The sequence below is a fragment of the Larus michahellis genome, chromosome 22 (genome assembly GCF_964199755.1).
Source record: "Larus michahellis chromosome 22, bLarMic1.1, whole genome shotgun sequence".
In the NCBI taxonomy this organism is placed as follows: domain Eukaryota; kingdom Metazoa; phylum Chordata; class Aves; order Charadriiformes; family Laridae; genus Larus; species Larus michahellis.
The window spans coordinates 3,519,066-3,541,664 of NC_133917.1; the positions used below are offsets into that span (position 1 = coordinate 3,519,066).

The 22,599-nt window shown below is 56.5% G+C and overlaps 1 protein-coding gene and 1 long non-coding RNA gene across 5 annotated transcripts; one reads left to right on the plus strand and one right to left on the minus strand.

The window, feature by feature from the left end:
• The first annotated feature begins 728 nt into the window (after positions 1-728).
• TFCP2 (transcription factor CP2) lies at positions 729-20,864 on the plus strand. 4 transcript variants are annotated; one of them, XM_074564848.1, is made up of 17 exons: positions 3,580-3,801; positions 5,507-5,612; positions 6,395-6,617; positions 7,777-7,928; positions 8,565-8,641; positions 9,096-9,201; positions 9,420-9,526; positions 10,203-10,355; positions 12,742-12,852; positions 13,614-13,702; positions 14,205-14,283; positions 14,762-14,855; positions 15,475-15,565; positions 16,519-16,625; positions 19,149-19,291; positions 19,922-19,973; positions 20,095-20,864. In XM_074564848.1, the coding sequence occupies exons 5-17, from the start codon at positions 8,585-8,587 to the stop codon at positions 20,130-20,132; spliced, it is 1,227 nt and encodes a 408-aa protein (XP_074420949.1). In that variant the 5' UTR covers positions 3,580-3,801; positions 5,507-5,612; positions 6,395-6,617; positions 7,777-7,928; positions 8,565-8,584; the 3' UTR covers positions 20,133-20,864. The 4 variants fall into 4 exon arrangements, with proteins under 4 accessions (XP_074420946.1, XP_074420947.1, XP_074420949.1 ...); XM_074564845.1 differs by lacking the exons at positions 3,580-3,801; positions 5,507-5,612; positions 6,395-6,617 and adding an exon at positions 729-1,452; XM_074564846.1 differs by lacking the exons at positions 3,580-3,801; positions 5,507-5,612; positions 6,395-6,617 and adding an exon at positions 733-1,452 and having other exon boundaries at positions 14,205-14,253.
• On the minus strand, positions 19,148-22,580 carry LOC141733867 (uncharacterized). Its single transcript, XR_012584403.1, has 2 exons — positions 22,542-22,580; positions 19,148-21,565 (listed from the first exon to the last, which is right to left on the minus strand). It is a non-coding gene; the product is annotated as an uncharacterized LOC141733867 (long non-coding RNA).
• Between the last annotated feature and the right edge of the window lie 19 nt (positions 22,581-22,599).

Here is a 22,599-nt window from a genome sequence, read left to right on the forward strand (position 1 = left end):
CACTTGATGTAGTGATGTGAAATAAACAGTATTTTTCTTTTTTCTTTTCCTTTCCCCTTTTTTTCGGGGTGTGGGTGCGTGTGGGGGGGTGTGTGTGTACCTGCTCCCCCTCCCTGTTCCCAAACCCAGGGGGGACACGGAGGGAAGGCTGCTCTTGGCACCCAGGTTTTTGGGAAAGCAGCTCCGAGGATGGAGCTGGGCCGCCATCGTTCCCTCCACCCCCGCAGCAGCCCCGGGAGGGAGAAAACACCACGACCAACCCCCCTCCCGGGCCCCCCGGCCCGCTGCCGGTTGAGACCCGCGCAACTCAGCACACGCATGAGCCAGGGCCGGGCCTCGAACCCGCGACCTCCGGGAACCTCTGCACGGACCCGAGCGCCCCACCCCGCGCCTCTCCCGCCCCGCCCCCCGACCAATCCCCGCGTGGCGGGCCAGAAGCGAAGCTCTCCATTGGCTACCTCCCTCCGCGCGTCACCCGGCGGCGCGCGGCTCCCATTGGCTGGGCGAGGCGGCGGGGCGGGGCCGCCTCCCCGCTGGCGGCGGGGGCGGGGGGTCGGCGGCGCCGCCGCCTCCATCTTGCGGGGGCCGCGGCCCGGGGCCCTCGTCGGGGCGGCAGCGGGCGCGGCGGGGCCGGGGAGGGCTCTGCAGCGGGGTCCGGGGGGCCCAGCCCCTCAGGAAGGCGGCCTTGGGGTTGCGCGGGGCCTCGGGGGCGGCCGCTGGCAGCTTCTGGGGGGGGGTTGGCCTTTGAGAGGGGGGCGGTGGGGCCTGAGGGGTCCTCTCGGAGGGCAGCCCCGTGTGGGGGGTGAAGGGCTTTGAGGGGGCTGTAAGGCTTTAGGTTTGCTGTAAGGCCTGAGGGGGCTGTAGGGTTTTCGGGGGGCTCTAGGGCCTGGGGGGGCTCTAGGGCTTTAGGGAGGCTGTAGGGCCTGGGGAGGTGTAGGGCTTTGGGGGGGCTCTAGGGCCTGGGGATCCCCTGGGGGCGCAGCGCCTCGGGGCGAGGGTGTCAGTAGGGCCCGGGGTCCCCCGGGGGTGCAGTCCCTTGGGAGGGGGGCTGAGGGTTTTGGGGGTCCCCGGAGGACAAGGTCCCCTGGGGGGTGTCTGTAGGCCTTGGGGTGTTTGGGGTTCACGCAGCCCCTTGAAGGGTTTGGGGGGGTGCAGCAGCCGGGGTGTGGGTCCTGGGGGTCCCCAAGTCAGCCACCCCGGGAGAGGGTCCCCTGAGGAGAAAGGGAGAGCGAGTTCAACTCCCCGCTGCCAGGGGCGACCCCCGCTGCCCTCCCCCACGGGGGACACGGCCCCCTTGCCCGGGGCCTGCGCCCCCCGCCTGTGGGTGAGGATGGCCTGGGCCCTGAAGCTGCCGCTGGCCGACGAGGTGATCGAGTCCGGGCTGGTGCAGGACTTCGATGCCAGCCTGTCGGGCATCGGCCAGGAGCTGGGCGCCGGGGCCTACAGCATGAGGTAGGTCACCCCAAAGGGCCCGTCCTGCGCCTGGGAGAGGAGCTGGCCACCCTGGGGGGCTCAGGGTGGGCTGATGACCCCCAAAATGCACCTAAAGATGGGAACCGAGCTGCCTGATGGCACGTTCGGTGGCCAAGGGGGTGGTTCAGGAGGGAGCCGGGCGCTCGGCTCTGGGGCATGGTGGTGGCCGCCTGAAGTTGGGACGGAGTCGTGGTTGGAAAGAGCCTGTCGGGGCTTCGCTGGGCAGCCCTTTTGGAGAGTGGTTGCGCTTGAGGGTGTGGGGCTGCGCAGCCCCAGCGCTGCACTGGGTCTCTGGTCTCCTCATGTCCACAAAGTGCAGCTGAATCGCCCAGGCTTAGTCCCAGGCTTCTCCTCTGCTGCTGGTTAGAAGAGCCCGCGGCTGGTTGCTTTGGTTTTATGCAGCGTACGGTAATCGCCCCAGGAGCAGTGCTTTGCCCTAATTAACCATCCTCCCGGAGGAACACACTTCAGGTTTTTTCGTGTCAGACCAGCTCTGTCCTTCTGACTCTGAGCTAAACTGGGAGCAAAGGAGAGGACCAGGACCCCCACGGGGTCCAACGCCCCGTGCAGGGATTGGAATCGGGACCTCGTAGCGTCGGGTTCTCAACCCTCATTGCACAAATACGTGGCCCATGCTCTGGAGATGGGTCCCGGCTTGCTTCGTCTCTCTGCCCTCCCGCTCCCGGCTCTGGCATCCAGCCGCTCGGCCGAGCCTCCGTGCAGCAGCAAGGCCAAAGCGCTGCATCGTGCTTGCGGTTTGAGACCCGATAACGCCTCGTTTGTGGCTGTGTGAGTTCTAACAGGGAAGCGCAGCCCGTGGATGAGGTGTTGGACTGGATGGGGTCAGCCCAGTTGGTTCGCGAGCGGCCACACGCGTCCCCGCTGCCATCCTTGATTAAGTAGCTCCATTGTGGTCCAGTGCAGGTCCACCGCCATCAGTGAGAGAGCTGCCTTGGTGTAATTTGGGGCGAGAGCTTTGTTAGTTCAAACGCAACTTCTGTTCCACTTGTGTTCATCCTGGGAGCTCCTCGGCTGGAAGTCAGGAGGGAGGAGGAGGTGGATCCGTCCCCACAGACCCGAGGCAGGAGCTGGGCACGCAGGCGGGCGGCGAGGAAAGGTCTGGAGGTTGGGGCTGAGGTTAAGCCGTCCGGGAGGAAGATGCCGCAGGAGGATGCCTTGACTCCAGCCTGGGGCTTTCTGAGGGGGCTGCAACTGGACATGGTAAAAGTCAGAATTAAAAATGACCCATCGGGTGGTTGTTCGCGGTAAAACAGGCTGGAAAGCAGCTCCCAGCCCGCTGCCCTTTTCCAGGGGAAGTGGAAGGGCAGCTCTTCTCATCCCTCCGTCTCTCCTGCCTTCCAGGGATGAGGAGTGTCAGCACCTTCCCAAAGTTATCCCTGACCGCCGTTAGGATCTGTCACAACCTTTGGCGTTTATTTAACTGGAGTGCTTGGGGGAAAATTAAAGCCCCAAAGACGTGGGGGCTCGGAGGGAGCGTGTCCGTCACCTCTCCCGGCAATGGTGACACCGAGCGCTTTTCGGAGGAGGGATTCCTCCTGCATTACCTTTGATGGGGAGGGAGGGAATGAGTTTCCCAGGTGTGCAGGGGAGGTCAAGCTTTGCTTGGAGGGGGGGGGATTCGTGACACTTCAAAGCTCTTTTTTTGTCCCCTTTCCCCTTCCTTTCGGGCAAGGGGTCGCGTGCACTAACGCTCCCCCTCTCAGATGGGGCGAGCGAAGGTTTTGTGGATCACCTTAACTCGCCCCCGCTGAGCTAAAACCCGTTGGCCGTGCAGCAAAGTTTTCCTTGCACAAGGAAATCTTGCAGCTGTGAGCTTCGAGGCGTTTACATCCTTTACCTACCGTGGCTGACCCAGCTGGGCACCAGTTCTCGGCGCTGGAGGTTTCCCGAGGCCACAACTCTTCACCAAACCGGCTGCAAAGCTTTTCCACACCGGCGTCACCGGCGCAAAAGGGCTCTGAGCTGGGTGACGGTGGCGCGGTGGCTGTGCCGCTGCTCTGAGCCCGTGCTGTGCTCTCTGTGGGGCTCGCTCGGCCGCCTGAAACCCGACTCTCTTTTTCGGAGACTTTTCTTGACCTACGCTGCCCGTAAATAGAGCGTGTGCCCCCGTAGGTGAGCGCGCCGACCTTCCTGTCCTGACATCTGACATTTTCTCTCCGTGTCGCGGGAAGCGGGGAAAGGTTTCAACAGGCACCTCGGGTTTTGAGAGCGTTTGCGGCTTTTCCTGTGCTTGCCCCGTGGGGGTTTTCTGCGTTCATCCCTTCTCCCTATGGAAGAGGCACGATACTACCTTGGGAGCGAGTGCTGGTAGGTGGTGGAGGAGGATGAGGGTTGTTGCTCGGGCCGGAAGCTTTTTCTTGTTTGAGTTGTATGTTAGGATTGTGCTTTGCGTTTGTTAACGAGCCTTAATTCTTGGCGTTACTGTTGTTCCCTGGAATTAGGTCTTTAAGCGAGCGGAGGTGGCTTTAGAGGTGATAATCGGGCTTTGACTGAACACTTCCATCCACAGAGTTTTCCTGTAATTATTTTTTTCACCTTTTTTCCAGGAGATTCTCTCTCACCCCGGAACCGGAGGCCTTAAGTGAAGTGTGTTTCCCCAAAAGCATGTTAAATTGCACAGTGAAATATCGTTGTGGTGGTGTTTTTTTTTTTTAAAGGGAGGTGTGGTGCCAGGAGCTGCAGGAACTTCTCCAGGTGCCGTTGGAGCAGGCAGGGCTTTGTGTGGGTTTGTCCAAAGAAAAACCCGCTGGTGGCTGCAGGGTTTGGCCACGCTGGGTGTCTGGGGACATCGCTGGGGACTGCTCGTGGGATGTCGGTGCCTGAAGGACTCCCAGCTTCCCGGCTCTCTCCAAACAGCCTGTAAAATGGCTTCTCTTGAACTCGGCAGCGATGGCAGCCTGGGAGACAGGCAGGAGGCGAAATAACACAGTGCTTTCTGTGCCGCCATGAATCGCTTTGCAGGTCGCGGCTGGGTCTGAGGTTCTCCTTCCCCTGGAGATGCCGTGAAGGCACCAGCCCCGGGAGCTGCCGGGCTTTCCCTTGCTGTTTTATAACTGTGCTGTATCTATAAGTGGTTTTAACGTTTTATTGCACCCTGCGATACGTAAAGCTCACCCCATTACCTGGGTCCTATAGCACAGGAACATAACGGTGTCTGAATAACCGGAGGTCCCAGCCGAGAGCTCTTGGCCAGACCCGTGGGCGTTGTGACGCTGAAGGATCGCTCCCCGCAGACCGAGGTGTCGCGTCGACGCTCCACCGCCCTGCCCGTGCCTGCAGATTCGCACCGAAAGCAGCTCTGCTTCCCCAACAGCTGCTTGCAAAAGCAAATCAGCATTTGCTTGGTGATCATTCCTGATTAATTGGGTTGGACTCTTGTTCCAGAAATACCGGGATGCGACTACCCTAAGTTATCTTTCCCCTTTTGCAGCTTGCAATAAAATGTGGGTTTTGGGTTGTGGTCACGCGGGGTCTTAGCGAACGCAAATCTAGAGGCTGGATTTGGGGAGGTCTTGCAGGGGTGGCTCTGCCGTTCCTCTTGGCGGGCGTCTGAGCCGTCTTAGTGGCCGAGGGGAGCTCCTGGAGCCCCGAAAAGCAGCTTGTGATTTTTCAGCAGACCGCTGCGCTGCGTGGTCCAGCGTCGCGTGAGAGCTACGCACGCACGGGAAAAGCAAGTGAAAGCCGGGATGGCGGCGATGTGCTCCCCATGCAGGGGGGGGTTACAGTCAAGCTTTGCCTTTTTATCACCCAGACTGGTTTTGTGCGAGGCAAAGCAAACGAAAGAGCAAATCCAGGGTGTCCCGAGGCTTCAGAAGTGGGATTGAAGCATTGCCGTGTCAAAGCCTACGAGGAAAATGAGCGCTCGTGCGTGCAGGAGAAGTGCATCCTGCCTTCCTCCGGCTGCCGGGAGGATTTGTGCAGGGCGTAGCCTTTGAATTAATTTTCCCGTCTGTCAGGGCGCAGCAGGTTAATGCTGGTCTTCCCCGTCCTCGCGCCTTGTGCTCTCTTACAGGGATCGGTAACAGCCGTGCTCGGTCCTGCCTCGGCAGCCCGCTCGGGCGAGAAATCCTGCGGGAGGAAACGCCGTTCCTCTGCTAATGAGATGGAGCTGCAGGGAAGTTTGTCCTCCGGGTTGTGTAATTTGCCTAATTGCGTGCACGTGCTTTGATGCCGAGACCCCGGGGCGTCCGCACGGCTCTGTGTAATGTCTGATAAGTTGGGCTTTGAGCAGGGAAGGGCTCTCCTGCTCGGGTTTGGGCAGCAGGGATGGTGTGTTTCTTGCACAGCGCTGGAGGAAGGGTGGATGTTTGGTCACTTGAGACCAAAGGGTTAAAGCCCTCTTAGGGTGGGAGCTGATATTTGGCCAGATAAGTCCAGTTTTTCCTTGGGAAAGGCTTTTAATATTCAACTAAAGGGAAAAAAAGCTGATTTAACTCCTCCTTCCTTGCTCTCCCCTGAGCATCCAAAGCCCAGGAGTCTGTAACAGGAGAAGAAGGCCACCTGACTCTTCATCAGGGCTCGGTGCTTCGCTACTGCCCTTTGAAGGGACCTGGATAGCTCTGTCCCCGCGTTGTTTCACCTGGGGGCGGTGGGATGGCACTGGGTGGCCCCAGCAGCCGATCCACGGCTCTGCCCTCGCGTCCGTGCTCAAGCACATTGGCCTGGGCTCCGCTCGGGTGGGTGGGAGGGAGGATGTTCTGGTTTATGCAGTACGGAGGCAACACTTTTGGCCGTTGTTGTGGCTCGGAACAACTGCCGAGAGTCAGCTTCTGAAATGATTTCTATTAAATACGTATCCATAGGCTCAGGGTTATCGCTGATAGTTTTTAAATTAACATTATTCAGCAAGTTATTGTTGCCACGTGGCCTTTTGAGTATAGAAAAGTGTCTGTGATGGCAGGGAAGTGGAGAGAGCGAGTTTTTTGCATGATCGCAAAGACCTGGAGACATCCTTCTCCTGAGAAAAGTTGGTAGCACGGGGCTGGAACACCCTCGCTTTTCCCAGCCAGCGCTGCGAGCGGCACGACAGCATCCAGAGGATGATGAGCCCAGGCCCGTGCCAGCTGGAGCGGCTCCGTGGAGCTCCCGGAGAACCCATCTCTTCTGACCCGATCGCCAGGAAGGTGCTGGGGCTGTTGCAGGTTAATGGTTTGTGGTGAAGCCACCCTGATGGCTCCCCAGGGCAGTTCCTCCTGTCATCAGATGTAGGCTGGGCAGGAGTCGTGGCAGATTTCGGCAAGAGGCAGACCTGGGAGGTGTAAGAGAGATGCCTGTGGTTGTCTCAGAACCCTGGCTCTGGTTTCTCCCACATCCCGAGGCGTGGGGACCCACGGCGTGGGTTTTGCTGCCAGTGACACGCAGCATCTTCTGACCTCCATGGGCATCCCACGCTCTGGGTTTGGGTCAGGGCTGGCTGGTTGCATGGTGCCCAGCAAAAGGGCTCGTGGCTCTGGGGGCTTGTCGATGAGTTTGGGGAAAATTGGGGGGGTCCGCATCCTGCTGCCTTCATGCCAGAAGGGCTCTTTTCATGTCGGAGCCTACAGGATTTGCTCCACCGAGATGTTTGTGTGCATTATGCAGCAGGTTACGGCTGCCCGAGGGAGGGTTTGGTGCTCTGACTGTGCGTCCCCCCGCATCCAGCGTACCCCGAGGTCTCTGCCTCCGCTTTGGCTGGCACGCCTGTTCGCTGGGGGGCTTTTATAAGTACCGAGGACGGCAAACAAAATGCCGACCTTGACCTGAACAAGGCTTGTAATTCCTGCCAAGCCTCTCCTGGAGGGTAGAGGAGCTCCTGGCCGCTCTGCGCGGAGCAGGGGAAGGGGTTAGGGGCTGGTGGAGGTGAGTGGGCCGGTACCACGAGGAAGAGGACGGGCATTTATCGGCACGACATGGATGTCATTCTGCGTGTGTCCGTCCTTGCAGCAGCTCTGCGCTGAGGCATAAGCGGTGCAGGAGCCGCGCTGCCGGAGGAGCTGGGCTTCAGTCAGAAACACAAACTCTCTTGTCTCTTAGCTTTGAAGCAAGAAATGTGCAGGTTTGGGGCAGACAGGGAGGCTAACTTGAAAAAAAACTTTAGCAAGAGCAGGTGTCAGGTCCTCTTCTAAAACTACTTGGTCTGTTTTAATGCTCCTCTGCAGTTCTGCAGAGAGATGTCAGGGTATGTGGGGGTTTTTTAACTAAAAAAAGCTCAAAGCTCTTCCTAGGAGGAGGAACTAAATGCCAAATGCATCATCTCTCTCTAGCCAGAGCTGAAATGAATCTGTCTGACAAATCTCTTCGCAGCGACGTCCTTGCCCTGCCCATCTTCAAGCAGGAAGAATCGAGTTTGCCCCCTGAAAACGAGAACAAAATTCTGCCTTTCCAGTACGTGCTGTGTGCCGCCACTTCCCCCGCCGTCAAACTCCACGACGAAACGCTCACCTATCTCAACCAAGGTGAGGGACGCCCCGTGCCCTCCGCGGGCTGTCTGCGCCTCCCGTAAACACTCTGAAAAATAAAATTCTGCCTTTGGAAACTTCCCCTTGGAAATGGAAAGCGCCTCGATAGTAAACCCCAGATTGCTCCTGTCTGGAAGCGCCACTTCCTCCACCTTGCTGCCTGCCATCTGCTTATGGCGGTGAATCGCCTGTAGGCTTTAACCTAATTAAAACCTGCACGATGTAAGGTGGTTAAGTGGTGGATCCGTGCTGGGGTGCTCTGCAGCCGGCGTGTTTTACAGGTTCAAGTTGTCCCCGCTGCTTTCAAGTAGAACTGGAAGATCAGGGTTGGCGACGGAAGGCAGATGAAGCTTGTGTAATCAATTTCTTCCCTGTTCTCGATCTTGGGTTAATAAGGGTAGTTCCTGGAAAGTACTGCTGCAGGATGGGGGGAGGATTCTCTCGCCCTGGAGAGGGGCGTTATAGCTGTGGCTCTAATGGCTCCTGCTCCTACGGCCCCTCACTAAAACACGGCAAGAAGATCAAGTGGCATGCTTGGTGTGGCAGGAAAAGATGTCAGAATGCCAGAGGAGGGGTGGCAGTGAGGGTCCATCCACGACTAACCGCGAAGCGCCCTTGTCTTCTTTCCCCCAGGGCAGTCCTATGAAATCCGGATGCTGGACAACAGGAAAATCGGAGAGCTGCCGGAGATAAATGGGAAACTAGTAAAGGTAAGCGGAGAGCACGGGTACGTGTGTCCAGCTGGGGCCATCCCCTGCCGCAGGGAGCAGCGAGCGAGATCCTGTACTGCATCCCCACAGCAGCCCTCATGACGGTGTGGGGGGGGTCTGGCTTGCTTGGGGGGTTTATTTTCCCTTTCCCCTTCTCCTGCCTTGGTGAGACCAGTCTGGCTGATGGTGTCCAACCAGTCTCATGGGGCCTGGGGTCAAGCCAAGAGGCGATTGCTGATCGCTTAGTGTTCAGGAAGATAAGCTGCAGCCTCCGTGCTTCTGTCCCAAGGGTCTGTCTGGGCTTTCTTTTATAGCTTTGGCTTCTTCATGAAGCCTTCAGGCTCCTCGGCTCTCCTCCCTGCCCCTTTTCTTGCACCGGGAAATGCCTCCCAGCTTGAAGACCGTCAGGTTTCCTGGGGCAGCTCCAGGCACTGACCGTTTCTCCCTTCTATAGAGCATATTCCGGGTGGTGTTTCATGACCGGCGGCTGCAGTACACAGAGCATCAGCAGCTGGAGGGCTGGCGGTGGAACAGGCCTGGGGACAGGATACTGGACATAGGTGAGTCCCCATGGTATCACCTTGGCCAAGGCTGGAGGAGATGTGGGTGCCTGAAGTGCCTCCAGCCGGGTTCCCGCTCCCTTGACTTTAAGGGACAAAGTGCGGTCACGATTCTGCACTTTGAGAGACACGGTTGGTTCTTCCATGTGTTCCCTGTGAATATCTTCCTTCTCCTTCTACTGCAAACTCCAGCGTGTTCTCCGTATGTGCCCCTACAGATATCCCGATGTCCGTGGGCATCATCGACCCTAGAGCAAACCCAACCCAGCTCAATACAGTGGAGTTTCTATGGGATCCTTCAAAGAGGACTTCTGTGTTCATCCAGGTACAAGAAAAGCGGGGAAACTCCTCTTGCGGGGGTCTAGGGGGGAAAAAAAATGAGTTATCCAAGGCGGGAGAAGATGCTTTTTTTAACCTGGAGCATTGAAATAGCAGCCAGATGCTACAGTAGAAGGATGTCAACTAAACTACACCCTACCTCCTGCCTCAAGCAGTGCCGGAGAGCAGCAATTTGTGCATTAGCAAAGCACAGGCACAGTTGACCACCACCAATAAGTTGTTTTACACGGGTTTTTTTGGTGGTTTAGGTCCCGCTGGCGTTGTGATTTGTGTCTCCGTCTTGCTTAGATGCTTTTGCACATCTCACCAGCTGCCTAAAATACCTCTTGGAAGTCTGGCCCTCCCGCCTAGGATAACAGGCTGCAGCGTGTGGCGGCTGGTGGAGCTGAGCTCCCTGCCCTGCTGATCCGGGGCTTGCTTGTAACGTTAAGAGGTTGCAAAACTTGTTGGAAGAATGTGGCTCCACCTCTGCTGTGGCATCCCCTTAACTCCTTACTGCTGGGGGTACTTGATGCGATCCCATCCCAGCTCTGTATTTCGCCCTTCTGACCGGGCTGCCCTTTACGTGAGCGCTGTCCTGGCTGCCACGAGGGGATTGGGAAGCATGCGGTCAGTCGAATGTGGCGGAATTACTCACCGCAGGCTGCCTCGCCTTCCCCCAGGTTCACTGTATCAGCACGGAGTTCACCATGCGGAAGCACGGAGGAGAAAAGGGGGTTCCCTTTCGGGTCCAAATAGACACGTTCAAGGAGAACGAGAACGGGGAGTACACGGAGCACCTGCACTCCGCCAGCTGCCAGATCAAGGTCTTCAAGGTACCTCAGCCCCTTGGTGGCCTTCCCCCATTGGGAAACAAACCAGGAGTCAGCCCCAATTCACGCTGCAGCCCCAGTGAACATCACGGGTGCAGGACTGTGGCCGAGCTTGCCTGCAAAAGGGCCTCCCGGTCCTTCTGGTCTTGCGTTGACGCTCTCCCCCTGGTTCCTCTGTGTCCATTGAGTCTGGATGCTGTTGAGGCTGCAAAACCAGTAAGCCAAGAACAATGTACAGGGAGAACATGGGTTGTGTTGCCTGTGTCTGAAACCTCCCACATTTAGTCTTGAGTCTTATCAGCTTGGGAGATCCCTCAAGGAGCTTTGGTGTCTCTCTAAACCCCTCATTATTACCTGTTGCTGATAGTCCATCTGCATCTGATGGTCCGTCTGTGTCCAGCCTCTCCAGCGGTGCGGGCGTCTTGTCCCAGTTGCAAACTGTTTGCAGAAACCCAAAGCCACGACCTGGCGGTGGCGGCCACGGCAGCACGATGGCGTGGGTGGCTGAGAGGTGCCCAGGTGCCGCGAGGGTGGCTGTGCAGGGAATAAGTGGGGACACACCATGCCCACGCTGTCTGCTACGCTGAGGTTGCCTCCGTTACCCCGTTCTCCCTGTAACACCCCACAAAATCTCATCCGTGGCTCCTCTCCCCTCCCGTTAGGGGCCCGTGGCACGCAGTGGGGCTGGTTGCCTGGCTGGGCGTCTGTGCTGCTTTGCAGTTCTGCCGTGAAGTTGCTGTGGGATATCGGGCAGCACGCCCTGCCGCTGTGAGCTTGGCATCTTTCCCCTTCCCTCTCTTCTCTTTTGCCTGTTTGGATTCTAACGTTTCGAAGGCAGGGGAGTGATTTGTTAGGGCTTGTTTGAGCTCTGGCTGATATCTGGATGTAAATAGCCAAAGCGGATGGCTGCGGAGTTGGGAGTTAAGGGATAAGGCTGGTGGCAAACAAGCACCCGGAGGACAGCGAGATTGCGAGGCATCTGGCGCCACGTTTCTCCAGAGCTTCAGCTTTTTGTGCCAGGGGATACGTTGTTGTTTTTTTCGGCTCTGATGACCTTGAACCAGAACAATCCCAAAGCGGTGACGCTGTGGCTTCAGGGCAGGGCCTCCCGGCAGAGGATGGTCTCTGATGGGCTCGGCCTTATCTGCTGCTGGTTTGACGCAGCCGCCCTCCTGGGGTCAGGGCTGCCGTTTGGGCACCAGACTCAACACCGTGCCTGCGTTTCCCTGTGCCTGCCTGAGGTATGTTCACCGCAGGCTGTCCTTTGTGGGTTAACGTGATTCGGGCTCCTGCCCTGCTCTTCCCTTTCTCCCTTCTGCCCCTCAAAGATGGGAGATTTCAGTGCTTTCAAGATAGCTGCTGACACTCTTACCCACGCTCAGCGGGGTCTGGAGCACGGATCCTTTCTAGCCGCCAGAAGCAGCAGCGCTGACCACGGAAAGATAAGAGCAACCATTAGATTTTCATGGCGGAAACTGTCTAATCAAGCCACAGCTAAGCAGCATCTCCTCGCCCAGCTCCGAGCGTGGTGGGAGCTTGTTCGGGTCTTGGCTTTGCTGTCCAGAGGAAAAGAAATGTGGAGCTTGTGGGGGGAGCAGGAGGGCTGTGGTACCTGGTTGTATTTGCAGTCCTAAAGCTTCCCCGCCGGTGCCATGGATGCGCTCATCCACTCAGGAGGCATCTGCATGTTGGCAGGCAGCTGTGTTGGTCCACCAAGGCCAAATTCCTTCCACTTGTGAGTGCAGGCAGAGGCCACGCGCAGCCGAGTTTTAAAGGAGTTTTTTTTAGGGTTTTGCCTAGGGGAGCACCAGGATGGCTTTCGTGGTTGTAAAGGCGCTCTCTTGCTTGCTGCTTTCCCCAGGCTTTGAGCATTTGATAAAGGCAACGAGTAAAATCACCTTAATCTTATGTATGAGAGAGTGCTCGGGTTTTCAAGGTCGTGGCAAAGGCAAGGACATAATTGAGCGCTCTCGTGTTCCGGTGCAGTTTGTGCCACTGAAATGCCGCCCCTCCGTGTGGCTGAGGTAGGTGCAGAAGACACGGCTGAGATAAGTGACACCAGAACCTGGCCTTTGTCCCCTTCAAGCCAGCGTCTGCTGTTGGGAGAAGGTTCTTCCGAAAAATGTTTCACCTCCTTGTTCAGACGTTCTGGGTCCCTTTTTAGGGGCGTGGGTAGATCAGGGTGTTGTGGTCGTTACAGAAGCAATGCTGTTGTTAATCCTCCGCGCAGATACTCCCAGCCCTCTTCCTTTTCCCTCTGTAAAGCAACAAGTGGGTAGAGCAGAGGCACGAGTCGCCTCTGCTGGTGCTTGTATTTCTTGCGTATCTATCCAACCGTCTGCTGCCACCCTTCCAGGCTGCTCTTCTAACAGGAATATCTCCTTTCCAGCCCAAAGGAGCTGATCGGAAGCAGAAGACGGACAGGGAAAAGATGGAGAAGCGAACGCCTCATGAGAAAGAGAAATACCAGCCTTCCTACGAAACTACGATACTCACAGAGGTGGGGTGCTGGCATCATTGTTTTAACGGAACCTGGCTTTCCTCGCTCGCAGGTGGCAAGGAACTGGCTGTTCTGCTGTGAAACGTTTGGCCAAGTTGTTAATAGCCGCAAGACAAAAGCAAGATAAATTTTGTAGGCAGAAGAGGTGTTTCTTACCAGACCCGAAAAAGGGCTCTTGTGCCTGCAAACGTGATGGGTTTTTTCCTAATAAAAGATTTTTACCTCTCCCTGCAAGCTTTGCTTTGCCCATGTGACAACTGGCCACCGAGGTTGTGAGCTGGCAGAAAGCCCTGTTGTTTCCCCCCTCCGCTAGTGGAAAGCGTCGGTCTATTGAAATGAGGCCGTCTGAGGGGTTGGTGCTGAGCAGCCCTGGGGAGGGAGCCCTCATCCTGCCCCAGCTGAATCTGGGGACACTCATCAGTGCCCGATTCAGGCTGGATCCACTGCGTGGATCCTTCCTGCACGGAACCGCCCAGGCCGGCGGGCGCCGCGTGTGTCAGCCCAGTGCCAGAGCGATGGTTTAGATCCCAGGTCTCCCCGCATTTGAATTTTGTGACTTTTGGCCTTTTGAGATCAAGGCTCACTAAATCGGAGCTTTGTGACTGTCTGCAGTGAATTGGCTTAGATTCTTGTAATCCCCTACTTTAATTCTGTTTCCTAGTCGGTTGTCGGTCAGCGAATAGCTGTTAACCTTTGCCGACCAGAGCAGATGCGTGCGCTTGTTCAAAGCAATCCTGTGACTCTTGGGTTTTCCTTTCTAGTGTTCTCCCTGGCCAGAGATAACGTACGTCAATAACGCGCCGTCCCCTGGCTTCAACAGTTCCCACAGCAGTTTTTCCATTGGCGAAGGGTGAGTCCGGAGAAGACGCTGGCTATCGATTTCTGCCTTGCGCAAGAGATTGATGTGTCTGAGCTGGCAGTGACAACTAACGAAAGGAAGGGCCTGGTTCCAGGGTGGAAGCAGCCTAAGAGGCAGCGTCAGCGAGGGGAAAATCAAATTAAAGCCTTGAAGCTGAGCGCTGTTACCTCTCCTGGCTGCAGCAAAGCTCAGCTCTCGCACGAGAAACCCGCGCGCGTTTGATCAGCGGTTTTCCCCCTGCTGATCAGCATCCAGCCTGCTTCGCTCTGCCTTGTCCCCATCGCGATAATACTCCGCCGTAAGCCATCCGTTCTTGCAAAATATTGCGCTGCAACGATGACGGTGTTGCTGCGGCCCCTGTGTTTCGGTGCTTTTGGTTATGGGACTTGGAGGGTGGCGGTTGCTGCGTGTCGGGATCCTGTGCCGGAGGGGGAAGAGAGGCGCTAACCTCCTGTTCTGCTCTTTCTGGCTCTTTTTTTTCCCCCCAACCTAGCAATGGCTCTCCAAACCATCAGCCCGAGCCACCCCCTCCGATCGCAGATGTAAGTCACACCTCAGAGCTTATGCTTGTGGTAAGGACGGTGCACAGGTCAGAAAACGGGATTTGGGGATGCAGCGGGGGCGGGTTTGCGGGTGGCTGTAGTTTGTTGGGGAAGAGACCGCTCTGGTTTAATGTCTTGGGGGAGTTACCACTTCTTTTTGACTCCTCTTTGGAAAAAGAGGTGACAGGGTGGAAAAACGTCCAGTACAGCGATGCGGAGCTGTGAGCAAGCTTTCTGTAGCTCGCTGTGACCTTTTCTCGTTGCCTTGATCTTCACTCTGCTTTCCCCTTTGCTTCCTTCCTCTTTCGTTGTCCTTCTGAAGCCTTTTAAATCAAAACCCGTCCAGGCTGCAGCCTTTCTTGCGTGCGTGTACTGTGAGCCTGCCACGCTCAGGTCTCGATTTAAGACTAATTATAAACACTGACTGAGCTGACCTGTGCTCGTTCCTCACTGGGAATGGCTTCCACGTCACCTCTGAGGCTGTGATCCTTTTTTTCCTACATTGCAGAACCTCTTGCCCACCAGCACGCCCCAGGAGGCCCAGCAGTGGCTGCACCGAAACCGCTTCTCTACTTTTTCTCGGCTTTTCAGAAACTTCTCAGGTAGGTTACGACATCCCTTCCGTGTCTATCCCTCCTCTGTGCCGAGTCGCTCTGCCTCCCCTTGCCCCTGAGGCCGCCTTCGTCTTACCTTTGCAAATATAAATGGTTTTAAAAATCTCGTCTTTTTTGTAACACAATAAAACTTGGCTTCCTGAAAGCTGTGTTCTTTGTTTCTCACCTCGCTCTTTAACTGGCAAAATAATGGGGACTGGGGTGGTTTCTCTTGCAGCACCCTCCGGTCTTAAAACAAGCTGAGAAATGCTGATCTGGGGGAAAGCACTGTGTGTAAAGAAATGCTTTGCGTTTATTTTCCTCTCCTTTCCTGATGATAACGGTCTCCGTTATCCAGGGTCAGCGAGGCGCTGGATAGCCGGCTGTAAATGATAAGGCAGGACCCGAGGTTGTACCGAAACACGCTCTTGTGAAACCAGCCTGGAAAAAAAAAAAAAAACCTAGCGAGTGTCCTTCGGGGCGGGGGGAGAAGAAATTTGGGAATGGGGTGAGCTCTGCAAGGGGGAGCCAGCACGGCTGCGGTGTCCGGAGACACCCCCCCCCCGATCCCGGACACTTTGGGCTGGATTGTGTGATTTTTCTCTCCTTTTGATTTTTGAAACCATAGGTGCAGACTTACTGAAGCTGACCAGAGAAGACGTTATCCAGATCTGCGGCCCTGCGGATGGCATCAGGCTCTTCAATGCGTTAAAAGGACGGTATGTTGTTTGCTTAAAAGCTGCTGGTGGGTAAATTGTATTTGATTTAGTCTGTTTGCTTGGCTCTTGCTAGAAAACAGAGTTTCATTAACCTTCCTGAACCTCTTTCAGTCAAATTTGATAACTTAGCCAGCAGGGTAATGGCTCCAGAGACAATCTGGGGAAGAAAATCCATGTGGGAGGGAAGCGTTAGAAATGATCTTACACTTTGAGCGTCAGAGAATCCAGCCACAAGCCAGGATGTCCCGCCGGTGCCGTACTTGTTCCCTGCATCCTCTGAACAGCCTCTCGCTGGAATTACCTTCCTGGAAAGGGAATATCCCTCTGCACCTTTCCCTGAAGAAGGAGGGACTGGTGTTTAACTGAGCTCCTGCCTGAGCTGGAGCATTTCAGAAGGCACCGCTGCAGCCGGGCGGAGGGGCCCAGGGTGGGCTGGATGCCGGAGGGAAAGTCTGGGGCGGCATCGGCGCTGGACTCTGATGTGGGGCACCAAGAGCTGTGCAGGTGGGAAGCATTCCAGGGGGTTAATGTACTGCCTCCGATGGCTCGGGAGATAGCAGGGAAACGTGGTCGCACTGCGCTGGGGAGAAGGGCACGAAGGACAGGAGACACTGCCGGCTTTTGCACTGCAAAATGAGACTGAACAAGCAGGAGCGTGCGTGTTACCAGCAGAGCTCAGGCTGACCCGTGGCTGCTCCGTCCTCAGGAGGGAACCGTCCAGTTTAGCTGCCCGGTAGCCAGCTGGCACCGTGTCCCCGTGCCAACTTCATCCCCTTCTCGCAAAAACCTTTGCTGCATCAGCAAGGTGGGGACGGTTTTGCTTTGAGATGAGTTTGTTGATCTTCTCTTTTCCTTCTGAGGATACAGGGGAGGGAAGAGGGCTGGCAAAGTGTCGGGAACTAGAGGTGTCCTTGAGCAAATCCGATGGCGTTCACTCACTGCTCTGTCCATAGGATGGTGCGGCCCAGACTGACCATCTACGTGTGTCAGGAGTCCCAGCAGCTGAGGGACCTGCAGCAGAAACACGAGGACGGGGACACAGTAACCAGTACTTTTTTTGGTAAGGGCTTCGAAGCCCGGCTGGGGGCACGTGGGCTTGGGTTGCTGCCGACAGCGTGAAGGGGAAAACAAAAGCAAACAGAAACGCGGTTTCAAGCCCTGCTGCTGCTGCTCACAGGTGCTCAGCGCCAGTTGCTTCCAATCCCCTTGTCCCCGCACCACTCTCCCTGCGGATTTTGGGCTGGCGAAAGGCCCCTCTCACCAGAGAGGCTGCTTGTGTGACCAGAGCCCGCACAGCGGCTCGAAAGAGGGTCTGTGGCTTCTGCTTTCAGCTGCTGCGCCTGGTGTTGGCTGCTGTCATCCTTGTCTCCTCACTGCAAGGAGGCAGCGAGCTCACGTGCGAGCTCACTTGCAGCCTGATGCAGGCTCTGTACGCAAACCGAGGGCTTGGGCACGCTTTCCTTTGGTAAGGGTGCCAAAAGACCGCGGCAAACCCTTTTTTTATTTGCCCACCAAATGGGTGGCTGCAGAATCTGACTGTCGGCATGTTGCCTGCTCTGAGCCGACAAACGATAGCTCCTGCGAGAATCCAGCATTGCCCAGACAACAATGAGTGACCTACATTTGTGGAGCAGCCAGGCGCCGGTTTATCCACCTCCGTGATTGGAGCGGCAAGTGCAAAAGCAAACGGCTTGTCCTTTCCTTGCCCTGCTCCAATTCGGATCCTCCTGCTTCCCCCCACCACCACCACCGCCAGGAATCGGGGGTACGGGGGGGCTCTGGGGAGCTGCTGGGGTGGTGCATTCGTCCTGCTGGGATGGAAAACTGCCAGGAATGGTACAGAACATTGCTCTGATTCTAGTCAAAATAGAAGCTTTTTGAGTCGAGGACTGCATAAGCGCAGAGCAGGCAGTGCAGGACACTCATGGCAGCCGAGTTACTGTGGAGCTGATGCTTACGGGGCTCAGGGCATGATGCAGCCATGTGGCAAAAGCAGACACCAGAGTCGCGCTACACGTAGATTTAGCAGCTTGGGCTGGGCAAGGTGATAGCTGCGGGAGGCGGGAGCAGCAGAGCGGGTGTTGAACCTGCCGAAAAGCAAGACTCGATAGATGGGCTGTGCACAGTCCCTTCCCAACGGGGCTGTGATCATAGAATGGTAGAATCTTCATGTTTGGAAAGGACCTTTGAGATCATCGAGTCCAACCATACACACACACACACAAAAACAAAAACAACCACACAACCTACACTCTCTGCCCCTAGAGCATGCCCTGAAGTGCCACATCTAGACGTTTCTTAAACACCTCGAGGGATGGTGACACAACCCCCTCCCTGGGCAGGCTCTTCCAGTGCCTGACCACTCTGTCAGTAAAGTAATTCCTCCTAATATCTAACCTAAACCTTCCCTGCCGCAGCTTCAGACCATTTCCTCTGGTCCTGTCATTATCCACCTGGGAGAAGAGGCCACCACCCACCTCTCTCCACCCTCCTTTCAGGGAGCTGTAGAGGGCAATGAGGTCTCCCCTCAGCCTCCTCTTCTCCAAGCTCAACGTGCCCAGCTCCCTCAGCCTCTCCCCACATGCCCTGGTCTCCAGACCCCTCACCAGCCTGGTCACTCTCCTCTGGACACGCTCCAGCACCTCAACGTCCCTCTTGTACAGCGGGGCCCAGACCTGAACACAGCACTCGAGGTGAGGCCTCACCAGCGCCCAGTACAGAGGCACCATCACTTCCCTGCTCCTGCTGGCCACGCTGTTCCTGATACGAGCCAGGATGCTGTTGGCCTTCTCGGCCACCTGGGCACACTGCTGGCTCACGTCACCCTGGCCGACCACCAGCGCCCCCAGGTCCTTTTCTGCTGGGCAGCTTTCCAGCCACTCTTCCCCAAGCCTGTAGCGTTGCTTGGGGTTGTTGTAGCCGAAATGCAGGACCCGGCACTTGGCCTTATTAAACCTCCTAGAGTTGGCCTTGGCCCATGGATCCAGCCTGTCCAGGGCCCTCTGTAGAGCCTTCCTACCCTCCAGCAGATCAACACTCCCACCCAGTTTGGTGTCATCTGCGAACTTACTGAGGGTGCACTCAATCCCCTCATCCACATCATTGATAAAGATATTAAACAAAACCGGCCCCAAAACTGAGCCCTGAGGGACACCACTGGTGACCGGCCGCCAAGAGGATTTCACCCCATTAATCCCAACTCTCTGGGCACGGCCATCCAGCCCGTTTTTAACCCAGCGAAGAGTACACTTGTCTCTGCCACGATTCGCCAGCTTCTCCGGGAGAATGCTGTGGGGGACAGTGTCAAAGGCCTTCCCAAAGTCCAGGCAGACAACGCCCACAGCCTTCCCCGCGTCCAGAAGGCGGGTCGTAGGAAGAGATCAGGTTGGTTAAGCAGGACCTCCCTTTCCTAAACCCCTGCTGGCTGATGTTCCTGGGCAGAGCACAGCCTTTTCGTGGTGCTTCTCTAAGCATCTGCTCCCCAGGCGAGCGTACGTGGCGCTAGCAGAAGAGTCTCCGCATCCGTAGCGTAGACACTGAAGCGGTGCTTGACGTCTAGCTGTAAGAGTTCTTCTCCCCACAGTGTACCACGCTATTTATCTGGAGGAACTGACGGCGGTGGAACTGACGGAAAAGCTGGCCCAGCTCTTCAGCATCTCTTCCCAACAGATCAGCCAGATTTACAAGCAGGGTCCGACGGGGATACACGTGCTGATCAGTGATGAGGTGACGGCCTCTGGGTGCTCCTTATTTTCGCCCTCTTGCGCTGGGTTGCTTCAGCTGGTCTGTGTCTGATTGCAGTCTGAGCTCCGCTGGGGAGGTTGCGGGGGAACAGGTCCTCTGGGCAGGCCTTCAGGAAGGGCCCTGCTCCATCCCCTCCAGTTTCCGAAGGATTGGGAGTTAATCATTGAAGTCTGGGGACGCTGCTCTGCTGCCGGGGGCTCCTCACTGAAACCCATGAGGTTTATCGGGTGTGAACAGCTCTCCCTGAGCTAGTTCAGGCCGCGAGCACACCCTCCTCCTTCCCGCTTGGGTTTCGTCTGGCTTTGCTATAAAAGCAGGGAGGGGAATTGTTGTGGGAGGACTTTGCTTTTAGACCTGCATCCCAGAGTCCCATGGTTTCTCTCTCGGCTTGCTGGTTCCGAGCTTCGGTTCTGGAGAGCTGGAGGAAGGAATAAATATTTATGGCTGTCACCTTTCCTAGAGCACTAAGCACCTGCCTGAGCAGCTCCTAGCCCTTTCAGTCTATGCCCATCGCTAACAGCAGAACACAAAACCTTCACGTAGGGCTGGGAAGTGCTTCTGCTGGGTTTAAATACAGCCTCAGACTCAGCTGGCTTTTGTGGCTCCTTTCAGATGATACAGAACTTCCAAGACGAATCCTGTTTCGTTCTGGACACCATGAAAGGTGCGTAAATGTCTTGTATTTCCCTTCCATACTTCTTGGGGGGCTCTTCTGTCAACAGCCGCTCAGCCCAGCAGATTCCTTTGCCGTTGCGGGTGGCTCACGAGCTTTGCTTCTTTTGCAGCTGAAACCAATGATAGCTACCACATCATCTTAAAATAGAGAGGACGGGATGAGGAACGCCCGCGATCCTCTCATCGTGCATGAAGACCCTTCACTTCCAGCACAAGGACACGAGCAGAGATCTGGAAACTCCTGGGCACCCTCTGGAAAGACCCCGAGCTGTTGGTTCCTCGGCTGTCTTTCTTGGCAGGGCACCTCCTTGCTCTGACGGCTTCTAAATGGCCGTTAACGGTAACGTGCTGCTTTAATTGCTGGAGCTCTGAGGCTTGAAGTTCCCAGGTCGCGCTCTCGTGTGGCTCTGGGTAGAAATTTGCCATTGGGACCTAAAACCTGCGTGAGGCCTTTTTCTGTGGCAAGCGTGCTCTGCTTTTCTGAGAGGCATCAGCTCCCGTGAGGCTCGCGGACTGGCAAGAGAACATGAATCCAGCTGGCCCAACAAAGCCAACTGGGCACGTGCTGAGCTGAGCAGGTCTCAAATACGCTATGTACTGTGCTGATGGAGTGGTAGGCTGGGGCTGGGAGGGATTTTCTTAAAGGATTTTGTTAAGCTTTCATTTAATATTACAACGTGTCTGTTAGACAAAGGTGGCGACTTCGTTTTTAATCCACCCACCCCGAAGACGGCGTTGGCTGCGTCTGTGCAGGTCTGGCTGTGGCGCCATCCTTCTTCCCTGGCGCGTGTAAGGTCGTCAGGAACTTTATCTACGCATTTTAGTTGTATAAAGCTGGAGCAAAACGTGAAGCGGAGTTGGATAAAGAAATAGCTGACTAGCTCGGGTCTGTGGGATTCTTTTCTGCATGTTTTAGGGAGAAGGAAAAAAGGCTTAGCTATATCTCGCCTGGAAATATTGAGCGATGTCTACCTGCTGCTTCATTTTCTGCTCCTGCGTCCCCCTGCGCAGCCTCCGGAGCTGCCCCAGCGCTGGTGTAAGCCTTGTGTGTGCAAAGGAGGAGGCGAACAACAAGTTCAAAGGGTTATTGAAAGCCGTTGGACTTGATGGTGACAAAAGTGCACAGAGTGTGCAGGTTTCCAGGACAGCAGTGAAGGATCTGCCCTGCTCTGCAGGTGATGGATCCTGTTCCCCGGTGCCACGCTTGCCTTGAACCTTCAGCACTACCCGAGGATGTTTTCAGCCAAAAAATAGGGGGAAAATACAATGTAAAGCAGAGGGTTTATTTTTAAATAAGGCTGCAACAAGATCCAGCCCTAGGCAGGTGATGCAGGTGCTGGCTGAGGCTGGGGATGGCCTGTGGGGTAAGCAAAGGCACCGGGGATGTGACAGTTGTGACGGCCACGTCCCTGCTGCTGGAATATTGGCTGCTGTTCTGCGTCCGTGAGCCGTAAAGGATTCTGTTCCCACCTTCCTCAGCCAGCCGTTGTCTTCTTGAAGGTGCAGTCAAGATACCTGATGCAAACGAGAGCTGGTTCAGGTCTGGTCCAAGCTTCCCGTCCTTCACTTGCAGGGATCCACCTAGGGAAGATGTCTGTTTTAATCCTGTTTTTTTTTTCCCTTACTATACAAGAAATGCGATGGATCTGTACAGTTGTGGCGTTGTCTGCTCCATCAACCCTTTGTATTGATGTTGCTGGGTGCGTGTGGCTGACTTTAATCTATTGGATGAGGAGAATGCCAGGGAAGTGATTCGTGGTTTGGGGAGGAGAAGCCCCCAGCTGGAGGGGGGTAGCAACAGGCCAGTCCTTCCTCTGGCCCTGGTTGCTGGCTGGAAACAAGGCGGGAGACGAAGGGGTTGGAGTTGGGGGGAACGAAGAGGATATTTTAATCCTATAATTTGACTTGTTTATTAGTTAATAACTCAGCTAATCCCTAATCCGGGGGGCGGGAAGCACCGCGGCACCTGGTTGAACTCCGCCAGGGAGGAGCGTGTTGGGGGGGCTGCTGAGGTGAGTGTGTGGGTCTCGGGGGGAGGGGGAGGGTGAGAGTCACACACACACCACCCCCCCCCGGATTTTGTCCTTCTCCGGGGCCCAGAGCCCTGTCCGGCCTGGGGAGGAGGACGGAGCGGGGTGGGGGATCCCCTGAGGCAGGACAGGCCGTGCCCCTCCCCTCCCCTCCCCCCCCCCCGTGGTGAACTGCCCTGTGGGCTCCCCGCTGCCGGAGCTGCAGCTGCTCTGTTCTTGCTAAAATAAGGCGCTTTTGGCCTCTTCCCGCTGTTTCCAGCCTCGCTAATCTCTTGTCTAGACTCCTCCGCCGGCAGTTTTCGGCCGCCCCCTCTCCTCCTCCCGCCGGCTCCCTGTGGAGAGCTGCGGCCTGCAGCCTCCCCCCAACCCGGCGCCGGGCCTGGGGGGCTCCCGCTGTCCCCCTCACCCCCCCCCCTCAGGCCCTTCCCCAGCCCCGGGAGGGGGGTGAAGCCCCACAGGATCCGAGCTGGGTCCCGCCGGCGGGAAGGGGGGAAGGCCCCACTGCGCCCTCCACCCCAGTCTCAAACCTGCGGCCTCTCCCACTCCACTTCCGGACTACATTTCCCGTCGTGCCTCGCGGCCGCG

Excerpts from the sequence above, each read along its gene's own strand:
- TFCP2 (XM_074564845.1), top strand. The coding sequence starts at position 1,331 with ATGGCCTGGGCCCTGAAGCTGCCGCTGGCCGACGAGGTGATCGAGTCC. Across the intron at positions 7,929-8,564 it reads GCTCACCTATCTCAACCAAG|GGCAGTCCTATGAAATCCGG; the intron begins GTGAGGGACGCC and ends TCTTTCCCCCAG. Across the intron at positions 19,292-19,921 it reads ACGTGCTGATCAGTGATGAG|ATGATACAGAACTTCCAAGA; the intron begins GTGACGGCCTCT and ends GGCTCCTTTCAG.